Below are 13357 nucleotides of genomic sequence, written 5' to 3' on the forward strand. Positions count from 1 at the left end.
TGTTGGGGGGTGGGGGAGAACTTTGCACAGGGACCAATTTTATCCATACCGTTCCAATTTTAGAACTTAGGTGTTCAGCTGTGTTTTTCTTTAAACATTAAGTTTTGGAGATGTATTTTTTAGAAGTTGATTGATGGGGTGGAAGCCCAGTTTCAACCTTCAGGTGCTTTAATGGACAGTGCAAAACTTTAAAAAGTGAGTGTCACTTTATAATTCACTTCATGTTGAAATGGCTCAGCAGTGATTTAATAGATTAGGTAGGGCACTGGAACTGTTTGCTGATTTAGCTGAATGGGCATCCGTTTCTACTTTTTAGGCTCTCTCCATCACAGACTGGGTCCAAAAGCTAGTCTGTTAGTCATGCCCAGGAAGTCATTGTGGACTATGAACAACTCATGTGGCTTCCACTGGTGGCTGGTTTCTTAATCTTAACCACAAACACTTTTTACCACTTGTTTGACAGGATGGGGGGGTGAGTACAAAAGCCACTAAGGTGAGTGCTGCATCCATTTGCCACACCCACTACTAGTATGTGGCTCTTGGAAGGTTGCCCTTGAAGGAAGGTTGCCCTTGAATTTGAAAAGATTCCCCACCACTGACCCATATGGGTCTTAGAAGAGCCCTTACTTTCAGCCAATAGACTAGCTTATATAATCTGCATAATTTTTGATTGCCCCCTAAGGCTGACAGGCAATGGAGTTTAGAACCAGTGCCCCATCTATTCCAGCCCCCTGTTCTCACAGTGGCCAACTGGGTGTACATCATTGGAAGACAACAAACAGGACCTGACTTTGTCAATGCAAAGCTTGGAAAGGCATATGGGCACCCATTGTGATGAACTAGATCAGGCAGTGCTTCTGCCTGTCCAGTAACGTTGCATGGGATACTCAGAATAGCTGCGACAGCAGAAGAAAATGCGGAGAGGTAATAATCAGTAACTCTTAGCTGGGTGGGTGTAAGCTGGTCTCTTATCCATGCCCGTGTTAATAGTAGTAGGAGTCGCTTTTTAACCGACTTGGGCAGTGGCCTAATCCTGTGTGCGTGGAGTCAGTGGTTTGATGGGTGAGTCCTTGTTCCCATAAAGCTGAGGTGTTTTTGCCCTGGCAGCTAACTGCATTAAGATGTTTTGGGGCAATTTTAAGCTGGTTGGGCAAAATTGGACTGTCTTTGCTTTCCTTGACTTGAGTTAGCTGCTTGTGCTAATCAAAATCTAAAATAAAAGGGTAAAGGTAAAGGTACCCCTGCCCGTACGGGCCAGTTGTGACCGACTTTAGGGTTGCGCGCTCATCTCGCTCAAGAGGCCGGGAGCCGGCGCCGTCCGAAGACACTTCCGGGTCACTTGGCCAGCGTGACGAAGCTGCTCTGGTGAACCGGCACCAGCGCAGCACACGGAAACGCCGTTTACCTTCCCGTTATGAAGCGGTACCTATTTATCTACTTGCACCCGGGGTGCTTTCGAACTGCTAGGTGGGCAGGAGCTGGGACCGAAAGACGGGAGCTCACCCTGCCGCGGGGATTCGAACCGCCGACCATACGATCGGCAAGTCCTAGGCACTGAGGTTTTACCCACAGCGCCACCCGCATCCCTAAAAATAAAAGGGTAGAATTGTGTTTAAGGGGAAAGCAAGTGGGCAGGATTTTTAAAAAATGGGGTGGATTGTGTGTGTGTACCACACCCCACCCCACTTTTCAACTTAGACTGGTTCTTAGCTGATAACTAAAATCCATAATAAAAAGTTAAAATGCTAAATAAAAAGTTAAGTTATAACAGGGATACGTTGGGGTGGGGGCGGTATGTATAGCAGCCTCCCAGTCACCAAAGCAGGGGTAGCCAATGTGGAGTCTCCAATTGTTGTAGGACTCCAACATCTATTAGCCCCAGTCGGCATGGTCAGTTAGCCGGGATGAGGGGAGTTGTAGTCCTAGGGACACCTGGGGGATTCTGCATTGGAGGGCACCCTAGAGGATGATAAGACAGTTTGGCATAGTAGTTAGTATGCTGCTCTAGTACTGAGGTGGAGTCTCTAAGGTGGTTGGATGGCACCATGTACTCCTCCTTCCAGGAGCTCCTGCAGCCAAGCTGGTGTCAAATGTATTGCTATGCTTTCCTTTGGACCACATCAGCGAGGCCGTGGGGGGGGGTGTCTTGTTGTCTAGACAGCCCCGACCCTCCAGACATACTGCCCCAGGGAGGTCACATGCTGCTAATGCACCCCTGGAGGCATACTCCATTCAAGACAGAAGGATGCCAACAATAACTAAGGAGACCAATGTTCAAATCTCCCTTCTGTAATGAATCTCACTAGATGACATTGAGCCAGTTCCACGCACATAGCCTAACTCATCTCACTGTGTTACTGGTAAGAATAAAATGGTGGCTGGGAGAAGAGCCATGTATACTTTCCCCAGAGCCCCAGACTATTCTCCCCCTTCAACAAAATAGTGTGGGTGGGGGAGACTTCTCTCTGCTGGCCAGTGGTGGGAAAAGGCCAGCTTCCTTGGGAGCAAGGAGTGCAGGTAGCTGTGGAGCAGGGCTGGGTGGAAAGCTTGCCTCCTCAAGTGATGGTTTCCAGCTGCTTTTGCTTCCAAAAGAAAGAATATCAGACCTCCTGGAGGAGCTGCATGTGGATTTGGGTAGATGGGAAGGAAGGTTGACCAGCCAGTGGTAAAGGTTCTCCACAAAAAGCTGGTACCCTGCCTTTGATCTGCTAAGCAAAGTGTTAACCCAGGAATAAGGGTCCAGGAATATTTGACCTTCTAAAGGAGGCATTGGTGGAGGAAGAATGTGATAGCTTGACAGAGCAGGATCCAATTCCCGAAGCAGGATTTGCAAGCTGCTGGAGGATTATCCCTTGCATATTGACAAAAACAACCACAAGGGAGTGAAATAACATACCTTGATTGCCAGTAAAAACCAGAGAGCCATCCAGTATTTAACCTAATCAATAAGGGTTTCACCTTTCCAGAGGAGCTGCCTTAACCTTTTAAAAGAAAAAAGGGGAATAGACAAAGGCTAGTGTTGTTTTCAGTGTGCTGAGAAAAAGTTGTCATTGGATCTTAATTACAGAACATATCTGCTGGGCATGAGATGGCTTTTTTTCTTTTTTTTTGCTTTTAATCTCAGGACTACTTTGCTAACAAAAGCTGCAGTATTTCAGCTGACATGTCATATTAAAGTTGTATTTTTTATCCCTCCTGAAAAGAAACCTGTGCTGGCTACTGGAGCTGATTACTCTAAAATGCTTTGTATCTGAAAACATTGCGGGGGGGGGCATCATCATCAAGTCCTCTCAAAGTGTATAGAAATATTTCATCTTCTGTAACGTGGTGGTGTCTAAGTGCCCCATATTGAAAAACCTGTACCATCTTTTGACCTCTGCTAGAGCTTTTTCTTCACTGGTCCTGGTTGCTGTAGCATCATGTTACATTTCTTTGCAACAAAGAAAGCTCATTGGTAGAACACCTGTTTTGCATGTAGAAGGTTCCAGGTTCCATTCCTAGCATCTCCTGGTAAGGTTGGGAAAGACTGCTTCATTGAAATCTCAGAGAGCAATTGCCAGTCAGTGTATTGAACTGGCAGGGCCAAATTGTCTTTCTTTGCTTCCTGTGCCTTATAGGAAAGGCCATAGGTCAGTAGCTGAGCATTTGCTTTGTTTGTAGAAAACCCCCAGTTCAATCCCCAACCTCTCCAGGCATGGCAGAGAATGTCCCCTATTAGCAATTCTGGCAAGCTGCTGCCAGCCAATGTGGACGGTATGGAGTCAGGTGGACTAATGCCCTGATTTACGATTCTCTGCCATGGGAGGTTTTCAAGAGCTCAAGCCATTTCTGAAAATGTTCAAAGATGCTTGTATTAGTGGGGTTGAGAGTTTATGACCAGCTTCTGTGAATCCTGGCTTTATAGCTTTAATAGTTGCTTAATAATAATCATCTCTGCTCTTTACAGAGCACCCAGTAAAAATATAATTGTTCTTTTTAAAAATACCTGCAAACTAATATAAATATAATTTTGAGAATTATAATTATAAATTATATTTCTTGTAGCTGCTAGACTTTCTATTACACAAAAAAGGAGGAATTTAAATAATCTGTCTCTTGAGCTGTGATATAAAACCTTACGAGGCCTCACAATTGCTGGAAAGATAACCTGTAACATTTTCATGATGAAAGGCAAAGAACCAGTAGAGTGATTTTATGCAAGTTAGTGGGGCTTTTTATCTTACATTTCAAGTAACAGTCTGCATGACCATTACCTGCCCCTAAAAAAGAACTATGGTGCACCTAAATTATGTGTAGGTTTAATATACCTATATAGAATTGTACATACCATTATTGTGTATAAGTATCTCTCTGATGACTTGCTGTGTTTTTGTATTGAAATTTTAGCAATCAAATTAAAACTAAATTTAGCTGGCAATCAACTTAAAAATAAATTTAGCTAGCAATCAAATTAAAAATAAATTTAAAAGATCAGTAGGAATTACATGTTAATAACCAGTTGAAGGGCACATTTTCAGCCTGACAAATCTTCAGCAAGAGTTGAGAAATTATAGTGATAAAAATTGTAGAAGGATCAAAAACTAGAAGGCATGTAAAACACAGGGTTATATCCAATCAAGTTATACTTAGGGTAGACACATTGAAATTAATGAACCTATGTGATCCATTTCGATTCATTTCAGTGGATCTACTCTGAGTAGGACTGATATTGGATACAACCCCACTATTCCTTCCATGCTTATCTGATGAGGCTGGTTCTGAAGAGTCTCTGGCATTAACATCTTTCTTAATATTTCTGTATTTCTTTCTCCATGAGTCATTTTGATGGAACACCAGGTATTCTGTAAGACAGATCTGACACAAAATATAAGTAACTGTAAAACATTTTTTAAAAAGCAATAAAAATGGCAAGAACAGCCATTTTTAAATGACCTTGGCCCTGTATACCTGAAGGAGCCTCTCTATCCCTATCGTTCAGCCCAGACACTGAAGTTCAGCTCCAAGGGTCATCTTGTGGTTCCCTCACTAAGAGAAGTGAGGGAACTAGGCAGAGGGCCTTCTTGGCAGTAGTGCCCTCCCTGTGGAATGCCCTCCCATCTAAAAGAACCACACAACTTTTGGAAGACATCTGAAGGCAACCCTGTATTGGGAAGTTTTTGATGTCTTACTATGTTTTTATATGTACTTGTAGCTACTCAAAGGCCAGATGGGCAGGGTATAAATAATAAAATCATTACTATTATTATTGAGAACAACAAATCATGGCAACAAATGGATTAAACAACAACAGCAACAACAACTAGGCAGTTGTCCCAAAGTTTCTACGTTTAAGGGCACTGTTTCCTGAACAGGGTTGATTGACTGGGCCACTGTGTAGTGAATTTTCAAGTTTGGCAAATGCCATGTGATCAAGAAACATCCCCCCCCCACCAAAATTCACAAATATCTAGGCATGAGGAGCAGCCTGCAATGTAAAGTTTGTACATTGCATCTTGAATGTTAGTTGGTCCTAAATAAGAATCCGTGTCCAGCATAACTAGAAGAGCATCATCTCCCATACAAACTAACTTTGAACCTTAACCTCTGTGGGAAAGTCATTTCTCTGGATCCCCCATCTTTGGTGAATTAGATATTCTGTGAGGGCCTCTTTGATTTTGGAATGTGACGACTGATCTCTGCTGCTGCTTTTAATTGTCAATTTCTCCAAGTGTTTTTGCTGTTATATGCTTGTCAGACGCACTAGCCTACTTCTTCATCAGTATGTACCTTAGCCTTTATGTGACTCTGTTAGCCAGAACAGGGAAGAATGATCATCTACCAATTCACAAAAATCTTTGTTTCCTTGGTGCTTGATGGTGATCCTCACTCATCCCAGGAGGCTTTCTAAGTAGTTGGTTTGTCAGGCTGCTGTACACAGTCCTCATTCTTTTTTAAGAGGTGGTGAGTGCGTTTTAAAATAACCAGAACAAGGAAAGGTACATTTTTATCTTGCTCTATTCTTGAAGTCATGTGTTCTCCCCTTTCAAATACTTATTTAAGAAGAAAGCCAGGCTTTTCATCAATTAGGGTTTTGAATCTACTTTCAATATTGTCAGCTCCAATTGAAAAGTCAATTTCAGGCTGCAGGCAGCTCATGTGTCAAGGACAATTCTTTTCCTCAGATGGATTAAATGTGAGCTTGGGTGTAACGCTGTCATAGCTTATCAGGGCACATGCAGCAGATTCTGGCAGGTCTCACGTAGGTAGGGCAGAATATTGTATTTCAAGCAAACCAACACAACTTATCCTTGCCTATGTGACGGGAGATTAGCAGTGACTTGGTTGATGCCTTTTGAGAAAGAGATTGCTTTTAGCTCTACGTTCTTGTTAAATGTTTCAACAACCTTCGTATATGCCAGAGGATGCTTGGGGTGGAATCCGAACAGGGAAATTCTTAAGCATATTACCAATTCAAATTTCTGTTGGGTTGCATCCAACCAAATCCTGCTCATAGTAAACCTATTGAAAGTTATTGGCCTAAGATACTCACGTCCATTAATTTAAATAGTTCTGTACCAAATAGCAACCTGCTGTCCTGATTTGGTTTTTCTTTCTAGATAGCCCAGTTATCGATACTAGGTCTCTTGGAATGAAGTGTAGACATAAAAGCATTGAATTTTAGAAATTTGGTTAGTTTGTCTCATTTTCCATGACTCAGGGCACAACTTTTTCCCCCTTGCAGAAAGAGACCTGTGTAAGGCCTAGTAGAATCCTCTTACATTTCCGCTCATCCCTAGCTGGCCTTTGGAACCTATATGCATTCATACAAATCCAGTGGATTCAAATTCTTTAGCTGTGGTTCCTGCATTGCAGGAGGTTGGACTAGTTGACGCTTGGGGTCCTTCCAACCCTGCATTTCTGTGATTCCTATGCTGTAGCAACCTGCTCTTTGCAGGAATGAGGGTCCCCACACATGCATGCTTCACTTACGCAGTCTTGCTAGTTACATGAACATGATGAAATGCAAGAAAATGTGTCAACATCCCGGGCTCTGAATTGGCCAGTGTACTGCATGCACCATGTGCCCATGCGCAGACCAAAGGCCAGCAAGGGAGAGAAATAAGAGGACTTCATTGGGCCCTTCCCACTCAGAATGTTTGACATTCAAATCAGCTAAGGACATCTAGTTTTAGTTTTAAGAATTTTGCAAAATTTTGTTACGGTCTGCCACAGCTGCTCTTGCAGAACCTCAGTCTGCTTAAAGGGCCTTTAATCATCCAGAAACAAGAGTTACTATTGTACTGTTAAATGGTTAGTTCTCACCCTGAACCCAGTGGGCAGATGGGATTAGAATTTAATAACTCTGACCTCCATATGTAAAACTGCCCTCCTGCTAATTTCCTGTGCAAGAAGGTATGTTCATCTGAAGTTTGAAATTTGGCACCCTTACTCTTTTAAATACAGGAATAAGTTATAATTAACCTACTCTGTATTAATATCCAGATTGCATTTTAACAGGCTTTCTGTTGAAAACATCAAGAGATTAAATAATAATAATCCAATTCCAATAACACCAAAAAATCTGGTTCTTTTAAATACATTATCTGTCCTGAAAAGCACTTAATCATATTAACCTTTCTAAAAGATGATTTATTAATCAAATTTTAAGACCAAGATAAGAGTTTCTGCATAATAGAGAATTGTTCTAGTGTTCTCCTGTAGGTCACGTCAACTAGATAATTTGTTCTGTGGGGTGGGGGTGGGGAACCCTGCCACCTACAAATTTATGCAATAATGACAAAAATAATATAATTCTTTACACATGAAAGACTTGACTCCTCTTCTTAAATGCTTGGCTCCTGCTGTTCATGATGGGTGAAAGGGGAAATGGCATTTTTATTTCGCACTTTCAAGAGTGGCTGTTGCTGTGACTCATTTCATTCATTGTGTCAGACCTTGGCTTGAGCTGATTAGGGTTCAGATAAAACCCACTATGTGGCTGGAGTTTTCAAAAGTACAATGAGGAAGCCACGGATTAGAGTTGCTTGCATGGTCGGTCCTTTCAGCTTCATAAATTAATCCCTTTCTCCATAGTACAGGGGCTTCTGTAATGATGCCTGTGACTGTTTGTTCAGACATTGTGCCAACTGTTTTTTAAATCCATGTCAAACCACAGTATCTGATTCTTCCATAACCATGGTTAAGCAGGATGTCTGAATTGAGCCTAAGTTGCAAGTGGCAGCTTGGATGCCAGACGTGATAGTGGTACAGTGCAGAGCTTGTAGACCACCTGACCTGTAGTCAGGCCTACAGTTTTGTATGGCACAACACCATAATTTTCATATAACTGGTAGGTGGGTGCGTATAGATTCCATATCTGTCACACTCCAAGAGCTCATTCAAATCCCATAAATTTCAACTTCTCACCAAAATACTTACAAGCACCAACAGGGTTTCTGGTGCAGCACAGTCCAAACAAACCAAGGCCATACACAGGGAATTCAGAAGCAAGGCCAAGGAAAAAAGATCCAAGGTCAATATCTCAAGGTAGTCTACACAGTGCAATTCAGCCAGGAGGCGTAACTAGAGTTGGGTACCAGGAGCCAGAGACTGGAAGGTTCAAGAAGGAAGCCTTATATACTTGGGTATCCTAAACCACACCCTAACCACAGCTGATGGCCCTGAAGGAGTATCATGGATTACTTATGCATGAGTAACCTGCAGATTCCTGTAGACGCTTGCTGTGCTGTTGCAGGGACTTAAACCTTGTGGTGCTGTTGTGGACTGGGGTGTGGCTCCACCGCCTCATTTGATGTCATGAGGCTCTTGTTCAGGTGTTAACCCAGAGGGCCCCTCAAGGGGATCTTCAGCATTGGAGTTATGGGTCCCTGCCTGTTTCTCAGTGGTGTCAAGTTCATCCTCTGAGGCCTTCATGCCTAGCACAATGTCATGGCTAGGCATGGCAGTATTCAACATAATGCAAATAAAACTTGTTTCAAAATTGCATTTAAATATTCTTTCTTGGTACCTCTATGGTGGGAGTTGAAGATGCTAAGATGTAGTAGAAGAGGCAGTATATGGCATGTTATTGGAGGTTTAAATGTAGAACGGTAGACTTCATGTTTGGTATATGGAGCATTGCATTGATGTTAAGCAGTGATAGGGAACTTTTGTGGACCTCCAATATTTGCTGGACTTCATTTCCCATCAGCTCCAGCCAGTGGACCAGCTATCAAAGATGATGGGAGTTGTGGTCCAATCACACGTGGAAAGCCACAGCTTCCACAAGGCCTGCTTTTAAGGCTGTAAGGCCACACATACATGCTTTGGAAGAAATCTCACTGAGCTTCTCCTTAGTTTTTAGTCTTCACCTGCAAGTTTAGGAGTTTTTATATGCTGCAGTTAGAAAAAATACTGAAAGCACATCACAGTGGAGTTTGGAGTCAGTGTGCAGGGTTGCCTCTGTAGCATTAACATTCTGTTCATGTCCAAAAACAAGCCATATTAGGGACACCTTGTGCATTACTTAACTTGATTAAATTCCTGGTTGGCTGCTGTAATCTACATAAAAACTGAGCAATAGGGCATATCTTGTCCTGCTATCTGTGACTGAGTGTCTAGGTTTACAGCAGCAATGGGGAACCAGGCCTCTCTCGTCAGTTGGAGCTATTCCCCAGTCCACATACCTCACTGGCTCTGCTTTGCATCCTGAGTGCTTTTGCCTGACTGGAATGTGTCCTTCAGCTCCAATAATAACCTCTTTCTTGGCAGGAAAGAGGACAGAGAGAGCTGAGTAAATGTGTGTAGAAAATAGTCCACGAGACAAAGGTAGCATTTGCATTCATTGTTCTGCCCACTTTTGCCACTGGCCCCATCCACCACTGGCCACTAGGATGTGGCCCTCAGAAGGGATTGTGGCCTTGGTTTAAATGAATGATGTAGGACAGGGCTCAGCAAACATAACATGTAACAACATTCCACTAGGTGAGCAGATATTTGAGAGAGCACGTGAAGGGCCATCTTTCCCATGGGTTCCTGGGGGGCATTCCTGCAGCTGGAGGCATGTGAGGAGGGAGACCTACTGCGTCTCCTTTTCTTGTGGCCAGAATCACAGGCCTGCTTCTTCCCTTGCCAAGCTTCAGGAATGCTCTCCATAGAGGTTCATGGTAAGAATTTCCATTTTTCTCACAAAGCTTGGGCCAGATTAGCTTTGACGCATGACTTCACACTACCAGTGTGAAAATTACTGCTGTTGGCATAATCTGGTCGTTCTTGAATGCTGGAAGAAGACACTCTGTAAACTACTTCAAAATGAATCATCTTTGTTGTCAAATTGCTGCTTCATGGGGGCCTTTTCCTGGTGAACATGGTGTCCCCAAATGGAAGTATAGCATCGAAACATTACATTGTGTCTAACGTAGATCCATTGAAATTAATGGAAATGGCTAATTTGGGTTGAATCTGTGTAGGTAGGACTTAACTGGGTACAATCTGTTACACTTTTAAATAAATACAATTTTTTTCTTGATATATTCCTCACCTTGCTTTTCTCTCTCTGTCTTAGTTAACAAGCACAAACCGTGGATTGAAACAACTTACCATGGCATAGTTACAGAAAACGACAACACAGTACTGTTGGACCCCCCATTGATAGCACTGGATAAGGATGCACCTCTCCGTTTTGCAGGTACGGGCATCTTGGTATTTTATTGCTAACTGTTGCGTGTCTTTTGAAAGTGTGAGAAATTTGGGCCAGAAATCACTCATGTAAGGTGGCAATGCACTCATTAGACTAAAGTCTAATGTGCTGTTATGCCAAACCAGTGATTCCAAATGATTAGACAGAGCTGGGGAGATAACCAATACAGTCTTTGACAGGGACAAGTACAAAAATCCACACCCAGGAATGAGGGAAAGCCCAAGGTTGTATCTGACTTAAGTTGTACTCAGAGTAGACACACTGAAAGTAACAGACCCATATTAGACTGTTAAATTCAGTGGGGGCTACTTTGAGTAGAACTAGCATTAGATACAAACCACAGTTTGCCTGTACAAGGTAGGACAACCTGGTTAATAAGAAGCACTTCTGAGAAGAACATCTAAACTAGATTTGAGACAGTTATGTCTATGGTATACTGCAGAAGTTTTTGGATTTAATAGATTCAGGATTGCATTAATTGAAATGAAAGATTGAAGAAATAATATGCCTTCTCTGGATGCATGTTTCAGAATAGTTCCACTTTATTTAGACAAGATTCAACATGTAGCTAAAATTACAAGAGGCGTCTGGCATTTTGAAGACCTAACAGGTCTATTATGGCATAAGCTTTTCTCAGTTTGAGTCCACATCCTAAAACAAGTCTGATGTTGCCTCTGTTCCATGACGGCATATGCCATAATAAAACCCTTTAATCTTTAAAGGTGCCACAGGGTTCTGTGCTGTTTTGGATGTGATATCCAGTGATTATTTGTTAACAAGTCAGGATCTATGCCAGTGAAGTCTGTTGCAGCTAAAGCAACAAATGCGGTTTCCCTTCTGGAACTGTGCAGCTACTTCCAGTTTGCTAATGCAAGAAGAAACACAGCAATCATGCAGAGAGAAAGAGCTGACACTAATTGTGTAGAGGGGAGCAGTGCTAGAAATTAGCCAGACGTGTTTTATGACTGGAGTGGGTCCGATTGCAACCATGTGGAGATCTCTGGATGCCAGGTTGGCAACTGACATCTCCATCTGGCTGGCCCCTCCAGCTTCCTTTAAGCAGGTAAGCAGAAGAGTGTATTTATTGCATTTATATCCCACCTTTTCCTCCAAGGAGCACATGGCTTGCCCCCTCCTCAATTAATCCCTACAACGACCCTGTGAGGTAGGTTAAGGGGCTGTGACAGGCCCAAGGTCACCCAGTCAGCTTCATGACTGAGTGGAGATTTGAACCCTGATCTCCTAGGTCCTAGTCTGACACTCTTAACCATCTACCACACTGGCTTTCTAGAGTACTTCTGCTGTGGAGCAACTATGTAAATTAAGTAGGTAAATATATATGGGGAAAGCAAAATGGCACCTAGAGGAGGATCTGAAATATTTTCCTTAAAGCTTGAATTTGTTTTATTCTGTATTGTTTGATTTGATGTGTTGTAAACCACTGAGATTTTTTTCTTACAATATAAAGCCGTATAGAAATGAAATTAATAATAACAAACACCATACTCCGGGGAGGGGGGAATGATGCCAAATATACCATTGTGGTGACTGTAGCCCAGGCTTAAGGTGCCATTTGGCGATTAGCTTATATATCGGTGAGTTTCTAACACTGGAGAGGAGAAGAACATTCACCATAATTGTTGTGGGAACTTGAAGAGCATTTTGACAATGGATGAAGCAGCTGTTGGGAGTTCTTTTTGAAAAGAAAAGCTGTATATGCACCATTATGTACAGGGAAGGGGGCTGTACTGTGTTGGGGTTAAGCAGCTGGACTGGATGACTACCAAATATCTGCAAGACCTCCTTCTTCCCAACAGACCCTCTTGGTAATTCCATTGCAGGGGGGGGGGGCTCTTGGTAATTCCACTGCCCTCAGAAAATTATGGTGGATGCCCAGGAGAGGGCATTCCCTGTGGCAGATCCTAGGTTGTGGAATTCGCTCTCTATGGAGGGGCATCTAGCACCATTATATAGTTTTCATTAAATGCTGAAGACACATCTCTTTACCCTGGACACCTGAGATATATACATTTACAAGACCCACCCTATTCCCTTGACTAATTTGTTTTAAACTGTTTTTAATACTGAATTTTAAATGGTTGTAGCCTGCCCTGGGACCTCATGGTGAAGGGCAACTTAGAAATCGAACAGTTCTAACCTGTGGACAATTTCTTCTGCTACTACTTTGTTTTGCTAGGTTGTTACCATCATCAGCAACTTGCTTTAAAGTCTACTTTAGTCAATAAAGGGATTAAAAAACACACCCCACAGGTTGCCCCTTGATTGATCAGACATAAGGAGATTATGTGTAGGAGACCATTTGGTGTCAAGTCTATTCCTTGCTATTAACGTAAGCTTTTAATTAGTGGTTTGTCTGAATAAACCTTTTGCTAAGTAAAATCTTTTACAGGACCAAGTCCCTGATTGGGAAACCAGTCTGGCAATATTCACAACCAGCCAAAATGTTAAGATAGCAAGTTCATTGCATTTATTATGTCTATATTTCATTCTGACCTCTACAAACCTGCCACACTTTCGTTTTCAAACACACACCAGTCTGTTCTATTGAGAGCATGGGCTTTATTGTAGAGATTAAAGGGGTGGGGGGTGGGATTGTTTTGATTAGTTTGTTCAGCTCCAGGAACAGTTTGCAGTCCAATTTTCCTTATTGTTTCAACG

General features: G+C 42.5%; 1 protein-coding gene across 4 annotated transcripts in view; it reads left to right on the plus strand.

Annotated features, from left to right (window-relative positions):
* The window catches only part of CLSTN1 (calsyntenin 1), a 63905-nt gene that overhangs the window by 9731 nt on the left and 40817 nt on the right, over positions 1 to 13357 (plus strand). For all 4 annotated transcript variants that reach the window (XM_083512942.1, XM_083512939.1, XM_083512941.1 and 1 more), the window contains exon 2: positions 10544 to 10666. In XM_083512942.1, the coding sequence (XP_083369068.1) occupies positions 10544 to 10666 (123 nt within the window). The remainder of the gene's footprint in view (positions 1 to 10543; positions 10667 to 13357) is intronic.

This window comes from Podarcis liolepis (genome assembly GCF_965112155.1).
Source record: "Podarcis liolepis genome assembly, chromosome: 7".
Classification (NCBI taxonomy): domain Eukaryota; kingdom Metazoa; phylum Chordata; class Lepidosauria; order Squamata; family Lacertidae; genus Podarcis; species Podarcis liolepis.